The 24,329-nt window shown below is 41.9% G+C and overlaps 1 protein-coding gene across 2 annotated transcripts in view; it reads left to right on the top strand.

The window, feature by feature from the left end:
• Positions 1-12,708, top strand: part of LOC113267901 (cytochrome P450 3A12-like) — a 41,484-nt gene extending 28,776 nt beyond the window's left edge. For both annotated transcript variants that reach the window (XM_026516220.4, XM_057315222.1), the window contains exons 11-13: positions 1,394-1,620; positions 4,109-4,271; positions 12,492-12,708. In XM_026516220.4, the coding sequence (XP_026372005.1) occupies positions 1,394-1,620; positions 4,109-4,271; positions 12,492-12,587 (486 nt within the window). In that variant the 3' untranslated portion in view covers positions 12,588-12,708. The remainder of the gene's footprint in view (positions 1-1,393; positions 1,621-4,108; positions 4,272-12,491) is intronic.
• Positions 12,709-24,329: the final 11,621 nt, after the last annotated feature.

Below are 24,329 nucleotides of genomic sequence, written 5' to 3'. Positions count from 1 at the left end.
GAGCAGGCCATACCTGAGGAGAGAGGTCAGAATAAGCTCTGTTATGCCTTAGTAAGAGATTAGCCCTCAAATCTAGTGGGTTTACATAGCAAAAGTTTACTTCTGACTCACATTTGCATGTCCACGATGGGTATTAGTTGAGGAAGGGAGTCTCTGCTCCACATACATATTTGGTGATACAGGGTAAAGAGGCTCTGCTTTCTTATACGTGCATTATCTAGAATGTGAGGACTTTATGTTGGCCAGGGAATAAAGAACGACAGTGTTGCTCACTTGTTTTTCCAATATTTGGCCCCGAACTGATATACAGCTCCTCAGATCACAGCCCATTTTCAAAGTGGTTTCCCCTAAGTTCAGGTGGGCTGGGAACTATGGGGGTCTACATGGATCCTGGGTGAGCAGTGAGTGTCTCTGCCACACACCCTATGAAGGGTCAACTCTAATTATCTCAGTGTAACAAGTCAGAAACTGAACTACAGAGACATAACATAACTTTCTTTCACTATCACAAACCTAGTGGTAAAAAATCCAAGCTATGAACCAGGATGCCTAGATCCTGATAGAACTCATAACCTCTACAACGTTGGCTCTTAAATATAACACCAAGCAATAGACACAATTGCCCACAGTTTTCAGACCTCTGCACAAACTGGAATGCTCTGCTTATGAAGACACCTGGCCTCGGGCTGGAACGGCTTATTTGGTTTATTGTCAACCTTGAAGCAACAACTATGAGACCCTTCCAGCAACAGAGGGTGGGGTTGAGGGTAGAGTTCTTATTCCCTTTACATCTTTTCCTAGAACTGAAATTGTATACCATGGTACCATATAACCTTGATCTTTTCTCATATTTGTGTTAGAGAAGAACTAGTTTCCCTCCAAATTATTTATGGAATTTTTTACATAATATAGTGCTTCTCTCCAAACTTTATATATATCATCAAAAACTAGGAAGCAGGATATTTCACCTAGAAGATTTTATGCGGAATAGAGGATTTTTTCTGTTGCCCATTCTCTTTCCTTGGTACAGATGTGTGGGCCCTCTATTGAAAGAAAACAATGACTTCAGCATATTGCAAGTAAGAGCAAAGGTTATAGGCTTTTAGTCGCTTTTGTTTACACAAGGAAGAATAACCAGTACATGGTGGTGAGAGGAATTTTAGGCCCTGTTTAGGGGGTTGTCCCAGCGGTCTCCACTAGTGATGTGTCACATGTGTAGACACATGTCTGGGCTACTGAGCAGGTCAAAGTACATGGTAGATATTAAAATGCTAAGATCCTTTGCTGAAATAAATGACTCTTAGTGATTCCTGACACTTCAGTAGTAGTGTATAGACTGAGTTGAAATTGATCCCAAATCTCAGTTTATCAAAATAGGTTTCTTTCCTTCCAGGCACCACCCACTTACGATGCCCTTGTACAGATGGAATATCTGGACATGGTGTTGAATGAAACTCTCAGGTTATACCCAATCGGTGGTAGACTTGAGAGGGTGTGTAAGAAAGATGTGGAAGTCAGTGGTGTGTTCATTCCCAAAGGGACAGTGGTGATGGTGCCAGTCTTTACTCTTCACCGAGACCAGGATCTCTGGCCAGAGCCTGAGGAGTTCCGTCCTGAAAGGTACAGGGAACCCTGGAATGGGGAACCCACCCTCATATTGGAGGATATTCTGATATTTCCTTAGTATAGATGACAAGCATGTGGTTGTACAATTATTTATTTGGACATCTTTTTGCTCTCAGAGGTTTTTTTCTTACTACTAAATGCTCATTCTTTGGTGTCAGTATTTTATAAACTGTTGACTAGAAACAAAGAAAATTATAGTCATCGACAGAACCAATAAGTTAAGATTCTCAATAATGTCATGTATCTCCTTATGGACATTTTTCTATGTATATAGGTTACTAAAAATTAGGATGGTATTATAATTTCTGGTTTTAAACTGCTTATTTTAATGTAACTTTAGACTACAAACAGCGTGCTGTATTTCTGTGTGTGATTATATGTATATGACTTATTTTTTTTAACCACTATCATCTTTCGGGAAATAGGCCTTTTTTCCCTTTAAGTTTTTCTGTCCTCTCTAGCTCTCTGAATTCACCCCCCAGCCCCCACATTCCATGTTTGTAACCCTGGGCCACCCTTCCTGCTAGCCTTAGTGGGAGAGCAGATGCCGTGGACCTGAGTCCTCACCCTGGCAGGAGGAGCGGCTTCCTGAGGACAGGAGCACTCACAGGTCCCATGCTATGTGTGGCTGCAGTCCTGTGCCAGCTCCCACCTCTCTTGGTATCTGGGGTTCATCCAAAGCAAGGTCGTCTGCTCTCTAACTAGCTGAGACATCCTCCTTGGAGGGCTCTTGAGCCTTCTCTTCTGGGAATTCAGAGTCTGGCTTTGGGCAAAGCTTGAATTCTGAAAGAGTTGGTGCTTTCCTATATATTGTATTGGTGAACAAAATTTAGAGTGAACTTTTTAGGGATCTAGACTTTTAGCCCCTGACTCTAAGCTCCCTGATGGCAGAGGCCTTATCTTGTTGTATGGTGTCCCTAGTGCTAGCATCACGTTTACACATACTACTTGCTGAAGGAAGTCAGAATTGACCAAGTCATCTGTATTTTGGACCAGGAGTCCTGGTGGTTCCCACAAGCTCAGCAGTCCCCACTCCTGTAGCTTCTTGAACAGAAACCAGAGAGCACTCCTGGTACTTCCATGTGATTCATTCAGTCGTGAGAGGAAGTGCTTACCTGTGTATGTCAGTACTGGGCCGGGGGTAAGAAATCCACATGTTGAAAATGGCTCTTATGGAGAATTTTTGACACATACACAGGCATATCCTAGAGACACACATTTATGAAATACTTTTAATGCATCACGTGTGCCTATCACCTGCCCAATAACCACTAACCCATATCGGATGCCCCATCCACATGCCATTGTAATCTTTCATCTGATTCCATATTACATTTATGCACATCATCTGCAGTCATTCTAGAATGTTCTCCATAACATAAGGACTTTAAAAATTACCTCACCGCAATGCCATTATCACTTTTCCAAAATCCACGTTTTCCCTTAATATAATCAAATATTCAGGAATCAATTTTGAATAAAATATAGGATTAACCTTCAAGGAATTTATAGCCTCATGAAATTAGTGATTATACTGATTATATGTATCAGTGAGTATGATGACAGTAGAGTAGCATCATATGCCCATGTAAATCTTCTGACTTAAGTTGTTTTTTGGAAGTGAGAAAGGATGCAAGTGGAGAGGGTAGGGACAAAAAGGTAAAAATAGCCCTTTAAGTCATGAGAGGCGGGTTGCCTGGGTGGCTCACTTGGTTAAGCGTCTGCCTTCAGCTCAGGTCGTGATCCTAGGGTCCTGGGATTGAGCCCCGAATCTGGCTCCCTGCTCTGTGGGGAGCCTGCTTCTCCCTCGCCCTCTGTCTGCTGCTCCCCCCCCCGCCCCATCAAATAATAAACAAATCTATAAATCAATCAGTCAGTCATGGGAGGCATTTCCCCTACTTCCTTTTTCCATGAGCATGCGACCAATGTAAGTGGGAGTGGAGGCAGGAATCTGCCTTTCCTTCAGTCAGTCTCATTTCCCGCTTGCCTTTCAGAGTGTGAACATCACACAACCCTGAATGTAATTCTAGTGTTTAAGATAAATCTTCTTGGGGCGCCTGGGTGGCTCAGTCATTAAGCGTCTGCCTTCGGCTCAGGGTGTGATCCCAGAGTCCTGGGATCGAGCCCCACATCAGGCTCCTCTGCTGGGAGCCTGCTTCTTCCTCTCCCCCCCCCCCCACTGCTTGTGTTCCCTCTCTCACTGGCTGTCTCTCTGTCAAATAAATAAATAAATAATCTTTTTTTTTAAAAATCTTCTTTTCAACAGCATTCATTTCATCTCAACAAGACTAAATGCTCCCATCGGGTAAGGGAAATGCATAGGATCTGTATTTTACTACTGTCACCACAGAATAAGCATAGCAAGATTTCAATCACCAGCCCCCAAAAGTGTCCTGTGTAGTCCTGGTGAGAATCCCAAACATGTAGCTCTTGTGGTTTTTATGTTTCACTAATGTGTTTCCAACGTGTATGGTGGAACCAGGTTCAGTAAGAAGAACAAGGACAGCATAAATCCTTATATATACCTGCCTTTTGGAACTGGACCGCGAAACTGCATTGGGATGAGGTTTGCGATCATGAACATGAAACTCGCCCTTGTCAGAGTCCTGCAGAACTTCTCCTTCAAACCTTGTAAAGAAACACAGGTCAGAGGGATTGCTTTCTGCATAAGTACTGTTTTACTGTTTTTTTTTCAAACTAAGAGATAAGTAATGGATATGTGTGTCGGGGGGCTCATTTATCCGGAGTTATGTGTTCTGTCAGCCCAGAGAATCTGTTTGGAGTCATGTGTGACCATTCTTCAGCTCTTGAGTGCCATGTCTGTGGTTTCTGACCACTCACCATAAGGGTCATCTAGTCAGTTAGTTAGCTTGACATGATTATGCACGGACCTTTGAACTTGAGCAATGTTTTAAATTTCTTTCAAGTCCACTGAAAGGAAGGAAGCATGTTGTGCATAGTCTTGACGTGCAGTGATATCATGACATGACTTTTGAAGGATGCGTTCTCCACCATGACTTACAGACGCTTTCATGACCATGGTTCTCAACCTCTGTTTGTACATTGGAATCAGTGGGTTCTTTTGAAAATCCTGACTGAAGAACACCTGGGACACACAGAGGGGAGATTATTCCCTCTTCTAGGAGTGTGTCCCTGAGAGGCAGTGTTCACAGAGATGCCTCTCCAGGAACAAATGAGCTGGCTGGCACGTTTTACTCCCCTGCCTCTCATCACAAACCCAGAGTCACCTGTAGGAAGCAGCACAGTGCCTGTACTGGCTGCCTAACTTGCTTACACTGAGCCCGACCTCCCTATGTTCTGGTGAGACTGCCCTCAGTCAGGCTTGCCTCCCAGCATAGCAGATCCCTTCCCCAGAAGACCAGCACAAACCCTTGCCCACACCATGTCTCCTGACCAGAGAGTTCTACAGGGTGGTGGAGTTGGTGTGAGGTCTCATTTCACAAGCAGATCAGAGCACACCTAGTTAAAACTTGCCACATGCAGGCCAGGGACCAGACATTGGCCACAGCAAGCAAGGAGAGCCTCTGCAGACAACTGGCCTGATGGATAAAGCAGCCAAATCACAACAGCAGAGCACATGCACCACACACCAGTGACACTTCCTGAAGCTCCAGGCCCTGGGTGCTACATGACCTCTTAATCATAAGGCCATTACTTTCAGGAGCAGGAGACAAACTGGGTTTTCTAACACAGAGAAGAAGGCAGAGACTTAGACAAAACACCAAGATGGAGGAATTTACCCCAAATGAAAGATCAAGATAAGGCCACAGCCAGAGATTAAGCAAAACAGATATAAATAACAGGCCTAATGGAGAATTTAAAGCAACAATCATAAGAATACTCACTGGACTTGAGAAAAGGATAGACGACATCAGTGAGGGGCGCCTGGGTGGCTCAGTCGTTAAGCATCTGCCTTCGGCTCGGGGCGTGATCCCAGCGTTCTGGGATCGAGCCCCACATCAGGCTCCTCCGAGGGAAGCCTGCTTCTTCCTCTCCCACTCCCCCTGCTTGTGTTCCCTCTCTCGCTGGCTGTCTCTATCTCTGTCAAATAAATAAAAAATAAAAAGTCTTAAAAAGAAAAGAAAAGAAATCAGTGAGACCCTTACCACAGAGATAAAAGAGTTAAAAAAGAATCGATCAGAGATGAAAAATGCAGTAAATGATTAAAAACAGGCTTGATGCAGTGAACAGCAGCTGGAGGAAGCAGAGGAATGAATTAGTGACCTAGAAGATAATGGAAATAACAGAAAATGATGAAGCTGAACAAAAGAGACAAAAGAATTATGCAACACAAGAATAGATATAGGGAACTCTGTGACTCTATCAAACATAACATTTGTATTATATGAATCCCAGAAGAAGAGAGAGAAAAGGGACAGAAAATTTGTTTGAAGAAATAATATCTGAAAACTAACCTAATCTGGGGAAGGAAACAGACATCCCGATTCCAGGAGGCACAGAGAACTCCCATCAAAATCAACAAAATCAGGCCAACACCAAGACATGTAATTAAATTTGCAAAATAGGATTGCCTGACGGGCTCAGTCAGTAGGGCACATGACTCTTGATCTCAGAGCATGAGTTCAAGCCCCACATTGGGTGTGGAGTCTACTTGAAATAAATAATAATAATATAGAAAAATTAAAAATATTTTTTAAAAATTTGCAAAATATAGTGATAAAGAAAAAATCTTAAAAGCATCAAGACCAAAGCAGTTCTTACAAGGGAAAACCTGTATGGCTAGCTGGGGATTTCATTTTAGAGCTAAAGGTACCTGCAGATTGAAAGTGATGTGACAGCAAAATATTTATCATGCAAACAGATGTCAAAAGAGAGCTGGAGTAGTAATGCTTATATCAGACAAACTAGACTTTAAAACAGATACTATAAAAAGAGACGAGGGCATTATATAATCATAAAGGGGACAATCCAACAAGAAGATCTAACAGTTGTAAATATTTATGTACCAACATAGGACCACCCAAATATATTAGACATTATAGTGAACATAAAGGAATTAATTGATAATAACACAAGAACAGTGGGGGACTTAAATACCCCACTGACAGCAATGCACAGAGCATCTAAACAGAAAATCACACCCAGTGCACCATGCAATACGTGCTGGGTGTTAACGCAACTAATGAATCATGGAACTTTACATCAAAAACCAGGGATGTACTGTATGGTGACTAACATAATATAATAAAAATATATTATTATTTAAAAAAAAGAAAGAAAAGAAAATCAGCAAAAAAAAAAAAACAATGGCTTTGAATAACACCCTAGACCAGATGGACTTAACATATATTGAGAACATTGCATCCCAAAGCAGCAGAATACACATTCTGTTCAAGCGCACATAGAACATTCTCCAGAATAGATCACATATTAGGTCACAAAACAAGCCTCAGGTAATACAGTAAGATTGAAATCATACCATGCACCTTTGCCGACCACAACACTATGAAAATAGAAGTCAACCACAATAACAAATTTAGACAGATAGTCTCCGCAAATATATGGAGACTAAACAATGCTACCAACAATGCATGGGTCAACCAGGAAATCAAAGAGGACCTAAAAAAAATACATGGAAACAAATTAAAATGAAAACACATTGTTCAAAACCTTTGGGATGCAGCAAAAGCAGTCCTAAGAGGGAGGTGTATAGCATACAGGTGTACCTCAAGAAGCAAGAAAAATCTCAAGCAACCCAACCTTACACTTAAAGGAGCTAGAAAAAGAACAGCACATGAAGTCTAAAGCCAGCAGGAGGAAGGAAATAAAAATTAAAACAGGAATAAATGATACAGAAACTACAAAAACAATAGAACGGATCAATGAAACCAGGAGCTGGTTCTTTGAAAAGATTGATAAAATCAATAAACCTCCAGCCAGACTTGTCAAAAAGAAAAGAGAAAGGACCCCAATAAATAAAATCACAAGAGCTGAGAAATAACAACCAACACCACAGAAATACAAAAAATTATAAGAGAATATTATGAAAACCTGTATACCAACAAATTGGACAAACTGGAAGAAATGGATAAATTCCTAACAACATACAAACTACTGAAACTGAGACAGGAAAAAATAGAAAACTTGAACAGATCAATAACCAGCAAAGAAACTGAATCAGTAATCAAAAAATTCCCAACAAACCAAAGTCCAGGGCCAGACGGCTTCACAGGCAAATTCTGCCAAACATTAAAGAGTTAATGCCTGTTCTTCGCAAACTATTCAAGAATAGAAAAGGAAGGAAAACTTTCAGATCCCTTCTATTAGACCAGCATTGCCCTGATACCAGCACCAGATAAAAACTCCACTAAAGAAGAGAACTACAGGCCAATATCCCTGATGAACATGGGTGCAAAAATTCTCAATGAATACTAGCAAACTGAATCCAACAATACTTAAAAAAAATCATTCACCACGATCAAGTGGGATTTATTCCTGGCTTGCAAGGGTGGTTCAATATTTGCAGATCAATCAATGTGATACACCACATTGATAAAAGAGGATAGGAAAGATATCATTTCAATAGATGCAGATAAAGTATTTGACAAAGTACAACATCCATTCATGATAAAAGTCCTCAACAAGGTACATTTTGAGGGAACATACCTCAACATAATGAAGGCCACATATGAAAAACCCACAGCTAGTATCATCCTTAATGGGGGAAAACTGAGAGTTTTTCCTCTATGGTCAGGAACAAGACAGAGATATCCACACTCACCACTTTTGTTTAACATAGCACTGGAAGTCCTAGCCACACAAATCAGACAACACAAAGAAATAAAAGGCATCCAAGTAAGGAAGGAAGAAGTCAAAGTCTCCCTATGTGCCGATGACATGATACTCTATATAGAAAACCCAAAAGATTCCACTAAAAAACTGCTAGAACTCATCAGTGAAGTCAATAAAGTTGCAGGATATAAAATCAATGCCAGAAATTTCTATACACTGATAATGTAGCAGCAGAAAGAGAATCAAGAAATCAGTCCCATTTAAAATTGCACCAAAACAATTAAGATATCTGGAAATAAACCTAACCGAAGAAGTGCAAGACCTGTACTCTGAAAAATATAAAACAGTGACGAAAGAAATTGAAGAGGACACAAAGAAATGGAAAGACCTTCCATGCTCATGGACTGGAAGAACAAATATAGTTAAATGTCCATACTACCCAAAGCAATGTACATGTTTAATGCAATCCTTACCAAATACCAATGGCATTTTTCATGAAGTTGGAACAAATAAGCCTGACATTTGAATGGAACCACAGAAGAACCCAAATGGCCAAAGCAGCCTTGAAAAAGAAAAGCAAAGTTGGAGGCATCACAATTCCAGACATCAAGTTATATTACAAAGCTGTAATGATTGAAACAAAATGCCACTAGCACAAAAATAGACACACAGGTAAATGGAACAGATTAGAAAACCCAGAAATGAAGGCACAACTATATGGTCAATGAATCTTCAACAAAGCAGGAAAGAATATCCAGTGGGAAAAAGACAGTCTCTTCCACAAATGCTGTTGATTAAACTGGACAGCAACATGCAAAAGAATGAAACTGGACCACATCCTTACATGATACACAAAAGTAAATTCAAAATGGATTAAAGACCTAAATGTGAGACCTGATACCATAAAAGTCCTACAGGAGAACACAGTCAGAAATCTTTTTGACATCATCCATAGCAACTTCTTTCTATATATGTCTTCTGAGGCAAGGGAAACAATAGCAAAAAGAAAAACAAAAACCAATAAAAAAAAAAAAACTACTGGGACTTCATCAAAAGAAAAAGCTTCTGAACAGTGAAGGAAACAATTAACAAAACTAAAAGGCAACCTACAGAATGGGAGAAGACATTTGCAAATCATGTATCTGATAAAGCGTTGGTATCAAAAGATGTAAGAACTTATAAAACTCAACACCCAAAAAAACAATTAAGGAGGGCACGTGTGGTGATGAGCACTGGTGGGTGTTATACGTGACTAGTGAATCATTGAATACTATGTCAAAAACTAATGATGTACTATATTTTGGCTAATTGAACATAATAAAAAAAAACAAATAATCCAGGTAAAAAGTGGGTGGAAGACATGAACAGACATTTTTCCAAAGAAGACCTACAGATGGCCAATAGACATGTGGAAAGATGCTCAACATCCCTCATCATCATGGAAAGACATATCAAAACTACAATGAGGTATCGCCTCACACCTATCAGAATGGCTAAAATCAACAACATATCACAACAGGTGTTGGTGAGGATGCGGAGAAAGGGGAACCCTCTTGCACTGCTCCTGGGAATACAAACAGGTGCAGCCACTCAGGAAAACAGTATGAAGGTTCCTCAAAAAGTTAAAAATACGACTACCATGATAGGTATTAAGGAGGGGACTTCTTATGATGAGCACTGGTGTTATGTGTAAGTGATTAATCACTAAATTCTACTCCAGAAACCAATATTACACTGTATGTTAACTGACTACAATGTAAATTAAAAATTGATACCAAAAAAAAAAATAGTACTCCCCTACAGTCCAGCAACTGTACTATGAGGTATTTACCCAAAAAATACAAAAATACAAAGGGATACATACACCCTGATGTTAATAGCAACATTATCTAGAATAGCCAACTAATGGAAAGAACTCAAATGTCCACTGACTGATGAATGGATAAGGAAGATGTAGCATATATATATATATACAATGGAATGTTACTTAGCCGTAAAAAAGAATGAAATCTTGCCATTTGCAACAACATGGATGGAGCTAGAGAGTATTATACTAAATAAAATAAGAGAAAGACAAATAAATGATTTCACTCATATTGAATTTAAGAAACAAAACTAATTATGTACTATATGGTGGCTAACTGAACATAATAGAAAGAAAAGAAAAAATATGAGCAAAGGGGAAAAAAAGGAGCGTGGCAAACCAAGAAATAGACTTTTGACTATAGAGAACAATCTGATGGTTACCAGAGGGGAGGGGGTGGAGGGACAGGTGAATAGGTGATGGAGATTAAGGAGTATACTTGTTGTGATGAGCACGGGGAGATGTATGTAAGTGTTGAATCACTATGTTATATACCTGAATCTAATACTATACTACATTAACTAACTGGAATTTAAACAAAAACCTTTAAAAAATGAATAAAAATCCTGATGCCCAGGTCATCTGAGATTTTCTAACATAATTCACCCAGAGCGTGGCTTTAAAAGTGCCCCCATTGAGTCTCATGAGGATGCAAGGTTGAGCATCGGTGGTGTGAAGCACGTCTGCCTGATGTGAAGGACGCCCAGGGTCCAGACCATCCTGGCTACTTGGCCCCGCCTTCTGCAAGCCTGACTCCAGTCCAGCTACGCTCCCTTTCCATCCCAGTCTGAGCTCTTGCATGCTCTCCTCCCATCTGTTCTTAATCGTTCCAGGCCTGGTCAGAACCCAAGTCCCTCCCTGGTGCCTCCCCATGCCCCAGATCCCATTCCCTCCTCTGCTATATTATAGGTTACTGCAGGCCCCTGTCATCAGGGAGTCCCCAAACCGAACACTTTGTCATTAATCCATCCACTCTGTTCTATGTTTTCTTTGTACCTAAGAGTGTCTTTAACTCTAGCACCTCATTTTATTCCTTTCTTAAACTCCCACCGGTGCAAGACTGGAGCGTGGGAGTATTCATCCACCACTCATTCAACAAATACCGACTGAGCACCTACTCTGTCATCCAGGGAAGTTCGCAAGTCATTTGAAGTTGATTTAGAGCCCTGGGATGCAAATTATAAAGAATTTTAATTTTAATAATTTAACAAATGACATTTGTGTATAGGCTTGTTGTGTGTGTGTCTGTCTTTCTGCAGGGGAAAGACAGCCCTGAGAGAAAGCAGGGCTCTGGCACATTGGGCTGGGGCAGACACTCCCTGGCTTCACAGGGTGGCAGTTTTCACCCTTCAAGGCAATTTGCTTACCCTTCAGTCAACTGAGATTAGAAGGTGACTCTGCTGGTGGCTCCCGCTTACTTTAGGATAGTCACTGGGGGAGAATGGGGTCAAGATTCACTCAGAATACTGTAGGGTCTTCAGAAACTCACCATTTGCACTACATTCTGTAGAAAACAACCATTGTGCTTCACAAAGAACTCCTGCCATCAAGAATGGATGGTTCCACTAGGAGAGGTGACAGGATCTTTAGCGGGGAGGATGGCCATACGTTAAAATGCGTAATACCCACTCAGGTTTACTTTGCAAGCTTGAACATACACAAAATACACCTGTATTACTTTTGAAAATACTTTGACATGATGCCTAAGAATCTGGTTTAAAATTTAAAAGTTTAGGGGCACCTGGGTAGCGCAGTCGTTAGGCGGCTGCCTTCGGCTCAGGGCGTGATCTTGGCGTTCCAGGATCGAGTCCCACATCCGGCTCCTCCGCTGGGAGCCTGCTTCTTCCTCTCCCACTCCCCCTGCTTGTGTTCCCTCTCTCGCTGGCTGTCTCTCTCTGTCAAAATAAATAAATAAAATCCTTTAAAAAAAATTTAAAAGTTTATTCCTTTTACTTAAAATTAAACCGAAAGGAACACAAGCCAACAAAAGTTTATTGCCAGCCCGATACAGAGTAGGTGCTCAATAGGTATTTGTTGAATGAGTGATGGATGAATACTCCCACGCTCCAGTCTTGCAGCTTACGGAGTAAGATCCCAGATAGATGAATCTAAAAACAGTATTATGTGTTTATAAGTCATTATTGTCCTTCATGTTTCTTGTCTCCTTTGTTTTTGTTGTCAGTAGGGCTTCATTCCTGGTTCTCACGTGCTTGTGTACCTGTTGCAGATCCACCTGAGAACGAGCACTCAAGGGGTTATTCAAACAGAAGAACCCATTGTTCTCAAGGTTGAGCCAAGAGATGGGAGTGGGAGTGGAGCCTGACTTTCCCTAAGGACTTCCCCTTTGTTCTTCAAGAAGCTGTATCTCCCAGATCACCAGAGACCTCAATTTCCTTTGTGAGTAAAACCCAGAAATAAAGATGAGCTTCATGTACTGCCCGTGACGGACGAGTAGGGATTCTGTACGTTCGTTAACTTTCTCCAGTGTCTGTGTGGAGCATTAGATATTGTGGAGAGTAAAGGAGGTGATAATACTTGCCAGAGATGTAGACTCAGCCTGTCTGGTTCACACAGGAGACCCCCAGTTAGTATCATCTACTCCCCTGAGCACTGATCAAGACTAAAACTTTCTCAACAATTTTATCAGCAAACTTTAATGAAAACGAGAATTATTGTCATGACTGTGGTAGTGACATTTATACACACCTTATTTTGAATATTCTACATTAAATATCCCACTGAGCCAGTCAGTCAACATCTCTTTACAAAAATACTAACAGATGTATTTGTGCACATTAACAGTGAGTGAGAGCCAGTGACTGAATGTTTTGACCATCACAGTCACTGAGTGGATGGAGCTTGTTCAAATTTCCAATGTGATACGTTAAGATAGGTGAGAATTAATCCACTGTGACTCTACCCATGGCTCAGAAAGTATATTCATAGTTGAATTCTACAGGTTTTGAAGTACATGTTTTTTATAACTCTGAATTGAAGCACTTAGATTATATTAGTTTTTTTTACTTGAATTTTTTATTTTTTTATAATAATTTTTTATTATGTTAGTCACCATACAGTATATCCTTAGCTTTTGATCTAATGTTCCATGATTCATTATTTGCGTATAACACCCAGTGCACCATGCAATACGTGCCCTCCTTACTACCCATCACTGGCCTATCCCAATCCCCCACCCCCCTCCCCTCTAAAGCCCTCAGTTTGTTTCCCAGGGTCCACAGTCTCTCATATGATTAGTTTTGATTTAATGTTTTCATCTCATCTGCCCTGATGTTCTGGTAAGCAAGGAACATCTTTCTGTCTGTGTTCCAGCCTCAGCTTCCAACTGTCCTGACACAATGAACATCAAATTAGAGATGGTTGATTGACCAGTTGATTGGTCAGAAAGGCTAAAAGCATTTGTTCATTTCCGCTGGTATCAGGAGCTGCACAGGATTCTTCCTTTTCCTTCCCCTCTCCACCCCTTCTTTCCCATCTCCTCTCTTCTCTTATTTTGCCTTCTTTCCTGGATAATTCAGTCCTAGACCCAGTCGGTGGGGCACAGCCAGGTGGGCAGCCCCACACTGGGGGTCAGAGGCAGAGAAGGGAGTCACAGTGACTCCAAGTTAGAAACTGAGTAGGGTAGGGAGGGTGTCCACATGGAGGAGCAGCCTGGCATAGGTATGGGAGCCCAAGGTAGGTGAGAAAGATGCCCACACATAGCGGTGGTCTGGCAAGAGTCCACAATAGGACAGGGTAAGATGATCTCAACATCACCTCTGGGATATTCTTACCAGGGAGGCAGACCTGCAAGAAATCCTCAAAAAATCAGACAAAACCAAATAAAAGAATATCTACTCTTAATCTGTAACTGGTGTGTAATCTTCAATAAAGTCAAGGTCCTGAAAATGATAAAAAAAAAAAAAGAAAAAAACAAGCCCAGATTGGAGGCCCCCCCACCTCACCTCACAGCAAATCAACAGTAATAACAGTTTCAACCTATCCCAGGAAGGGGACCTTTTAAGAGTCCATCTGAAATTTCCTGATGGGCACTAGTGAATCATCTGCAGGATAGAAACCCTGCAAGTCCATCCCCCAGAAAGAAGGTGTCCTGACCTGATACAATCCTTTCTTTTCCCCCTGTGCACTTCTTGCCCCACCCTCCCTATAAAACCCTGCATTTTGTACACTTCCTGGGAGCAGCTGCCTATTTGCCAGGCGGGATGGTGCCAATTCATGAATCCCTTAATAAAGCAAATTAGGTCCTCAATTTGATTGCTGGAATTCTTTCTTTAACAAAAGCTTTAACTTAGACAAAGTAAGTGTTCCAGACTGAAGTAAAGAGGCTAAAGAGGAGTGAAATGTAAAATCAGTGACTGAGTGAAGTCCTTCTGCTATAAAGGACATTGTGGGGACATCGGGGAAACAGGCTCTGATGGTTACTTGGCAGTAATGTGTCAATGTCCACTTCTTAACTTTGAGGGAGAATATCTTTGTAGGAATTACAGGGGATTATGAAACATCAGGCCAGCAATTTACTCCGAGATGGATTGGGACCATAGTTCTCGGGAGAGACTCTTCCGGAAGCTTGTGATTGTTCCCAGGAGAAGTGGGTCACAGAAGCAGCTTGGGCGTACACAGCTCTCTCCATCCCTTGCCTTAGTCTGACTGGTTTGTTTTTTTTTTCTGGTTGAAAACAGCATTTACATGATTCAGATTTAACAAGTTTTGGGGGGATTCCCACTCAATGTCAGACATTGTGGTAGATATTGACACACACATATGCACACATGTACACTTAACTTCTTCAGTGATATCACACTACATGTTACTCTTCCCCATTTCTGTTGGTTAAAATGAGAAAAATGAAGAATTTGGGCAGATCTGGAACTTCACTGACGAGATGTAAACAACAGTAGGAGATAATGTTGTGTGATGGTTGGAAGAGAAAGTTCCAGAGCGTCTGGGTCTAAATCCTGGGTCCTGTCATATAATAGTTAAGTGATCTTGGGCAAAATACTTAATTCCTCTCTCTATTCCTCAGCTTTCTCATTGCAAATTTCAGATAATATCTGCCTTACAGGGTTGCTGTAATAATATGTGATAATATATGTACAGCACCTGGGGTTAAAAAAAATAGAAAGTCCAATTTAGGAATGATTAAAAATAAGTATTAGTGAGATTCCTGCTTGTGCCTATAAATATAATTTTTTAAGTATTCAATTGCTGAAACAGAATAGTTTTAAATTATAGTTATTTATTTTTAACGTTTCTATACACGATCAATGAGGCTGAAGAAAGAGAAATTAGGGAATCCATTCTATTTACAATAGCACCAAAAATCATACATTATCTTGGAATTAACTTAACCAGAGATGTAAAGGATCTATATTCTAGAAACTACAAATCACTCTTGAAAGACATTGAAGAAGACACAAAAAGATGGAAAAATATTCCATGCTCATGGATCGGAAGAATTAACATAGTTAAAATGTCCATGCTACCCAGAGCAATCTACACTTTCAGTGCCATCCCAATCAAAATACCAATGACATTTTTCAAAGAACTGAAACAAACAGCCCTTAAATTTGTGCGGAACCAGAAGGCCCCAAATTGCCAAGGGATTGTTGAAAAGGAAAAACAAAGCTGGGGGCATCACAATGCCGGATTTCGAGCTGTACTACAAAGCTGTGATCACAAAGACAGCATGGTACTGGCACAAAAACAGACACATAGACCAATGGAACAGAATAGAGAACCCAGACATGGACCCTCGGCTCTTTGGGCAACTAATCTTTGACAAAGCAGGAAAAAACATCCAGTGGAAAAAAAGACAGTCACTTCAATAAATGGTGCTGGGAAAATTGGACAGCTACATGCAAAAGAATGAAACTTGACCACTCTCTCACACCATACACAAAAATAAACTCCAAATGGATGAAAGACCTCGATGTGAGACAGGCATCCATCAGAATCATAGAGGAGAACATAGGCAACAACCTCTACGACATCGGCCAAAGCAACCTTTTTCATGACACATCTCCAAAGGCAAGAGAAACAAAAGATAAAATGAACTTGTGGGACTTCATCAAGATAAAAAGCTTCTGCACAGCCAAGGAAACAGTCAAAAAAACTAAGAGGCAGCCCACGGAATGGGAGAAGATATTTGCAGATGACACTACAGATAAAAGACTGGTATCCAAGATCTACAAAGAACTTCTCAAATTCAATACACGAGAAACAAATAAATCATAAAATGGGCAGAAGATATGAACAGACACTTTTCCAATGAAGACATACAAATGGCTAACAGACACATGAAAAAATGTTCAAAATCATTAGCCATCAGGGAAATTCAAATCAAAACCACCTTGAGATACCACCTTACGCCAGTTAGAATGGCAAAAATTGGCAAGGCAGGAAACAACAAATGTCGGAGAGGATGTGGAGAAAGGAGATCCCTCTTACACTGTTGGTGGGAATGCAAGTTGGTACAGCCACTGTGGAAAACAGCGTGGAGATCTGTTAAAAAGTTAAAAATTGAGCTACCCTATGATCCAGCTATTGCACTACTGGGTATTTACCCCAAAGATACAGATATAGTGAAGAGAAGGACCATATGACTTGTATTATTTAATGCAACAAGGCAGGACCACACAGTGATGAGAGATGGGGAGCTCTAAGGCTGCAGCTCCTGGGGTTTGAATGCCAGCTCAGTCCAGGGCTGAGTTTAGACCAATCAGTGGCTTTGGGTAAAAGAGGAAGAGGTGCCCCTTTTGCATAGCTGGGCCCACTGGGCTTGGGCCACCCTCCACTACAGACACTTATACCTGGGACCTTGAACAAATTACCTAATACCTCACTTCTCAGGACTTAGTGCCTCAGATTGTTAAAATAAGGGGATGAGGCCAGTGCCTGATAGGACGATGAAACGAGATGATGTGTGTGAGGTATTTAGCACACAGGCCACGAAGCATGCAGAAAGCACGCAATCAGTGTCAGCTGTTACTTTCATAGCTGTATTATCCTCAGTCCTCAGGAGGCCATGTTGGTCTGGATCTTTGGGCACCAGCCTAGTCAAGCCCAGCTTCAATCTGCCATTTGAGAAAGTAATTGCATACATCTTTCATGGAGGTTTAATCATGAAGGTATTCATGTCTCAGCTGATGCTGTTCAGGAATTTTCCAAAGTACAATATAAACATCCCCATTCTAGAAGTGCCTTTGTCAAGAGAGTATAATGTGAACCTCACTAGGATGGAGTGGGGAGGTGTCAGCAGGGGGCGCCCTCACCACCCTACCATGCACACCCAACTGGAAGAGATGAACTTGACCTCACAGGGACTTGACCTTGTTCTACCTTACTATCCCAGCTGAAGAAGGGCTCTCCTTGTCAGCACAACCCACCACCCCTTCTGCCTCACAAGAGCTCCGGCAACGAGAATCCACCACAGTTCTAACTCCTGGGTTACTCCAATGGACTCCGGTTTAAATCAGCCTTCCCAGCTTCCCCTTTTCTCCTGAAAAGAACATACCGTAGAAGACACTTTTTAGGCAAACAGGCTTGAGTGATGGATTGTAGAAAGGGCCCTCAGCGCCTCCCTGGCTGAAAACAGACAGGCCCGTCAGGTGACCCATCTGAAAATATCCATTGACCCAAACCTACCAATGGTTTGCTTACAACTGGGGAAAGTTACCCAAAAAGAGAAAATGCCCTTTGTCACCGTAACTCATCTTCCCCAAACAGTCCCCACCCACTGTGTCCTTGCAGTGTATCCAGTAAACTATCTTATTTGTTCTGCCTCAGGTGAATTCTTTCACAGCCTGTGCCACCAGCTTCTTCCTGATCGTATCCCCACATTTGGGGAGCCCCATCGGAATGGGACAGACACGCCATTTAGACACCACATTTGATGGTTCCACACCAGGAAACTGTCCCCCCCCCACACACACACACACATTTGGTGGCCACTGATGAAAGGCCTTTGCCAATTCCGGACTCTTCCTGGATTCTCAGGAATTTCTGGGGACTCTCCGTCCGTGGACCCACCCTAGTACTCCTCGGGGAACTGATGACCTCTGGTGGAGGTGACGCCCCAGGATCCAAAGCCCCAGAGGGAACCAGCCCCACGGCCCTGCCCAGAAGGGTGAGGGATTTCCCCTTCAGCCCTTGGGGCGGGGGGCCTTCCCTCCCCCTCCTTTCTCTTTGAGGCCGTTCCACAGTCCAACCCTAGTACTTCTCAGACAACTGAAGGTCTCCGGCTGGGGCTGTCTCCTCTGTGGTCTGAACGTCTGACGGCGAACACACCACACGGCCCGCACCTGTGAGGGCGAAGGACCCCTTCCCTCTGCTTTGTCACTCCACCCGGCAGGGGTGTTCCAGCGCCTGCGCAATTAGCCACTGGCCTGGGGCGAATACGCACACGTTACAGGCTGGGTTGGGACCGTTTCCTGACCTGGTGACACTCAGGCGCCTCGCTTCTTTCAGCCTCCGCCCCTTTCCTTCTCCTCGCGTGTGTCCAGCCCCAGACCAGCTGCCATCTTGATCTGCGGGCAAAGTCCTTGCTGCTCCTGTGAGCGGCGAGTCTTCTCCCTCCTTTTCCCAGCCGATCAGGCCAAACTGCTGTGCGGCCCTCCCTGTTGCCAGGGAACGTTCCCACAGGAAGTGCCAGGCCAGCTGCTGTGACCCCCTCCGTGGTGGGACGCCACCAGGACAGTTTGCCGCCTCCTATGGGTCCTGTCCTTTTTCAGGTGAGCAGGTCTCCCGGGGTGAAATCGGGACCCTCAGCCGGAGCTCCCACCCTTTGGCGGTACACCTCTTGGGAATCAGTGGCTGGTCTCCCCCCCCCCCCCCCCCCCCCCGCCCCGTGGGAGCCTTTCTCCTCCTTGGACTCACCCTTAGGCTGTGTTCTTAAAAGCTGGCACAATCTGACCCCCAAGGCCTGGGGAAAAGCATACCTTTTTGTGTTTCCTGGCCTGTGTACAAACTTCCCAGATGAAGACATGGCCCATCCATGGGACTCTCTTATGAGATACTATTTTCCAGAGGCACCTGGGTGGCTCAGTACGTTAAGCGTCTGCCTTTGGCTCAGGTCATGATCCCAGGGTCCTGGACTCCAGCTCTGATTCAGCTGTCTGCTCAGCAGGGAGCCTGCTTCTCCCTTTCCCTCTGCCTGCCACTCTGCCTACTTGTGCGTGTGTGCGCTCTCTCTCTCTCTCTCTTAGCCCACATCCCTAAGATCCCTATAAAACAAGGGCGCACGGCCTGGGTCCCGGTCAATAATTTGGGCTCTGGACAACCCCGCAACCTCTCCTCATCAGAATGACGAGAAGGAGAAATCCCCCCCCAGCAAAGAAAAGACAATGAGTCGGTGGCCTCTGCCACAGAACTAATGAATATGGATATAACCAAATTATCAGAAATGGAATTCAGAGTAACAATGGTCAAGATGATGTGTAGACTTGAAAAAAGTATTAACGAAGATGTGAATGAGAATATAGAATCTCTAAGGGCGGAAATGAGAGCGAATCTGGCAGAAATTAAAAATTCTATGAGCTAAATGCAGTCAAAACTAGAGGCTCTGACGGCCAGGGTCACTGAGGCAGAAGAACGTATTAGCGAATTGGAGGATGGGTTAGTAGAAGAAAAAGCGAAAATAGAATCAGGACTTAAAAAAATCCACACCCATGAATGTAGGTTATGGGAGATTACTGACTCAATGAAACGATCCAATGTGAGAATCATCGGCATCCCTCAGGGGGTGGAGAAAAACAGAGGTCTATAAGAGATATTTGAACAAATTGTAGCTGAAAACTTCCCTAATCTAGCAAGGGAAACAAACATTTGTGTCCAAGAGGCAGAGAGGACCCCTCCCAAGCCCAAGCACGACAAACCTACGCCACGTCACATCATAGTGCAATTTTCAAATATTAGATCCAAGGATACAGTATTGAAAGCGGCCAGGGCAAGGAAATTTCTCACGTACCAAGGCAAAGGTGTCAGAATTACGTCAGACCTGTCTACACAGACCTGGAATGAGAGAAAGGGTTGGGGGGGCATTTGTAAAGCTCTTTCAGAGAAAAACATGCAGCCAAGGATCCTTTATCCAACAAGGCTCTCATTCAGAATTGATGGAGAAATAAAGACCTTCCAGAATCACCAGTCATGACCAATTTTGTAACCACGAAACCAGCCTACAGGAGATATTAAGGGGGGTTCTATAAAAGTAAAAAGCCCCCAAGAGAGATACAGAACAGAAAGTCACAATCGATAGAAACAAAGACTTTACTGGCAACATGGCACCATTAAAATCATATCTCTCAATAATCAGTCTCAATGTAAATGGCCTAAATGCTCCAATAGATGCCACAGGGTCGCAGATTGGATAAAAAGACATGACCCATCCATTTGCTGTCTACAAGAGACTCATGTTGAACCTAAAGATACATTCAGACTGAAAGTAAAGGGATGGAATCTCATCTTTCACGCCGATGGACCTCAAAAGAAAGCTGGAGTAGGAATTCTCATATCAGACAGATTGGATTTTAAACTAAAGACTATAGTTAGAGACACAGAAGGACACTATATTATTCTTAAAGGATGTACCCAACAAGTGGTTATGACAATTATAAATATATATGCCCCCAACAGGGGAGCAGCAAGATACACAAGCCAACTCTTAACCAGAATAAAGAGACATATAGATAAAAATACGTTAATAGTAGGGGACCTCAACACTCCACTATCAGAAATAGAGCACCCATGCAGAAAATCGACAAAGAAACAAGGGTTTTGAATGCCATACTCGACGAGTTGGACCTCATAGATATATATAGAACGCTACACCCCAGAACCAAAGAATATTCATTCTATTCTAATGCCCATGGAACATTCTCAAGAATAGACCATGTTCTGGGTCACAAAACAGGTCTCAACTGATACCAAAAGACTGAAATTATTCCCTGCATATTCTCAGACCACAATGCTCTGAAATTGGAACTCAACCACAAGGAAAAATTTGGAAGAAACTCAAACACTTGGAGACTAAGAACCATCCTGCTCAGGAATGATTTGATAAACCAGGAAATCAAAAATCAAATTAAACGATTTGTGGAGACCAACGAGAGTTAAAACACAATGGTCCAAAACCTATGGGATACTGCAAAGGCAGTCCTAAGGGGGAAATACATAGCCATCCAAGCCTTACTCAAAAGAATAGAAAAATCTAAAATGCAATTTTTATATTCTCATCTAAAGAAGCTGGAGCAGCAACAGAGAGACAGGCCTAATCCACGCACGAGGAAGCAGTTGACCATGATTAGAGCAGAAATCAATGAATTAGAAACCAGGAGTACAGTAGAGCAGATCAACAGAACTAGAAGCTGGTTCTTTGAGAGAATCAATAAAATTGACAGACCACTGGCAAGACTTATCCAAAAGAATGGAGAAAGGACCCAAATTAATAAAATTATGAATGAAAAAGGAGAGGTCACAACCAACACCAATGAAATTGGAAGAATTATTAGAAACTTTTATCAACAGCTATATGCCAATAAATTAAGCAATCTGGAAGAGATGGAGGCCTTCCTGGAAACCTATAAACTACCAAGACTGAAACAGGAAGAAATTGATTTTTTAAACAGGCCAATTAATTATGAAGAAATTGAGTCAGTGAAAAACCACCTTCCAAATAACAAAACTCCAGGCCCGGATGGTTTTCCTGGATAATTCTACCAAACATTCAAAGAAGAAATAATACCTATTCTCCTAAAGCTATTTCAAAAAATAGAAACAGAAGGAAAGCTACCAAACTCATTCTATGAGGCCAATATTACCTTGATCCCCAAACCAGGCAAAGACTCCATCAAAAAGGAGAATTACAGACCGATTTCCCTAATGAATATGGATGCCAAAATCCTCAACAAGATCCTGGCTAATAGAATCCAACAGTACATTAAAAGGATTATCCATCATGACCAAGTGGGATTCATACCTGGGATGCAAGTGTGGTTCGACATTCCCAAATCAATCAGCGTGATACATCATATCAACAAGAAAAGACTCAGGAACCATATGATCCTCTCAATTGATGCAGAAAAAGCATTTGACAAAATACAGCATCCTTTCCTGATTAAAACCCTTCAGAGTGTAGGGATAGAGGGTACATTCCTCAATCTCATAAAAAACATCTATGAAAAGCCTACAGCAAATATCATTCTCAATGGGGAAAAGCTGGAAGCCTTTCCTTTAAGATCAGGAACACGACAAGGATGCCCACTCCCGCCACTATTATTCAACATAGTACTAGAAGTCCTGCAAGAGCAATCAGACAACAAAAAGGGATAAAAGGTATCCAGATCAGCAAAGAAGAAGTCAAACTGTCTCTCTTTTCAGATGACATGATACTCTATATGGAAAACCCAAAAGAATCCACCCCCAAATTACTAGAACTTACAGAGCAATTCATTAATGTGGCGGGATACAAAATCAATGCTCAGAAATCAGTTGCATTTCTATACACGAATAACGAGACTGAAGAAAGAGAAATTAGGGAATCCATCCCATTTACTGTAGCACCAAAAACCATACGTTATCTTGGAATTAACTTAACCAGAGATGTAAAGGGTCTATATTCTAGAAACTACAAATCACTCTTGAAAGACATTGAAGAAGACACCAAAAGATGGAAAAATATTCCATGCTCATGGATCGGAAGAATTAACATAGTTAAAATGTCCATGCTACCCAGAGCAATCTACACTTTCAGTGCTATTCCGATCAAAATACTGATGACATTTTTCAAAGAGCTGGAACAAATAGTCCTTAAATTTGTATGGAACCAGAAAAGGCCCCGAATCGCCAAGGATCTGTTGAAAAGGAAAAACAAAGCTGGGGGCATCACAATGCCGGATTTCGAGCTGTACTACAAAGCTGTGATCACAAAGACAGCATGGTACTGGCACAAAAACAGACACATAGGGTGGGGGAATGGGATAGACCGGTGATGGGTAGTAAGGAGGGCACGTATTGCATGGTGCACTGGGTGTTATACACAACTAATGAATCATCGAGCCTTACATCGGAAACCGGGGATGTACTGTATGGTGACTAACATAATATAATAAAAAATCATTTAAAAAAAAAAAGAGACAAAAACAAAATGTTATATCTTGTATAAAATAAAGGAGGAAATATATTTATGAAAAAAAAAAAAAAAACAGACACATAGACCAATGGAACAGAATAGAGAACCCAGACATGGACTCTCGGCTCTTTGGGCAACTAATCTTTGACAAAGCAGGAAAAAACATCCAGTGGAAAAAAAGACAGTCTCTTCAATAAATGGTGCTGGGAAAATTGGACAGCTATATGCAAAAGAATGAAACTTGAACACTCTCTAACCATACACAAAGATAAACTCTAAATGGATGAAAGACCTCGATATGAGACAGGAATCTATCAAAATCCTAGAGGAGAACATAGGCAGCAACCTCTACAACATTGGCCAAAGCAACTTTTTCATGACACATCTCCAAAGAAGATAAAATGAACTTGTGGGACTTCATCAAGATAAAAAGCTTCTGCACAGCCAAGGAAACAGTCAAAAAAACAGAGGCAGCCCATGGAATGGGAGAAGATATTTGCAAATGATGCTACAAATAAAAGACTGGTATCCAAGATCTACAAAGAACTTCTCAAACTCAATATGCGAGAAACAAATAAACAAATCATAAAATGGGCAGAAGATATGAACAGACACTTTTCCAATGAAGACATACAAATGGCTAACAGACACATGAAAAAATGTTCAAAATCATTAGCCATCAGGGAAATTCAAATGAAAACCACACTGAGATACCACCTTACGCCAGTTAGAATGGCAAAAATTGACAAGGCAAGAAACAACAATTGCTGGAGAGGATGTGGAGAAAGGGGATCCCTCCTACATTGTTGGTGGGAATGCAAGTTGGTACAGCCAGTCCCTTAAAAAGTTAAAAATTGAGCTACCCTATGATCCAGCCATTGCACTACTGGGTGTTTACCCCAAAGATACAGATGTAGTGAAGAG

This window comes from Ursus arctos, unplaced genomic scaffold (assembly GCF_023065955.2).
Source record: "Ursus arctos isolate Adak ecotype North America unplaced genomic scaffold, UrsArc2.0 scaffold_2, whole genome shotgun sequence".
NCBI lineage: Eukaryota > Metazoa > Chordata > Mammalia > Carnivora > Ursidae > Ursus > Ursus arctos.
Note: the sequence above shows the minus strand (reverse complement) of the source record. Positions and strands in the feature narration are given on the sequence as shown.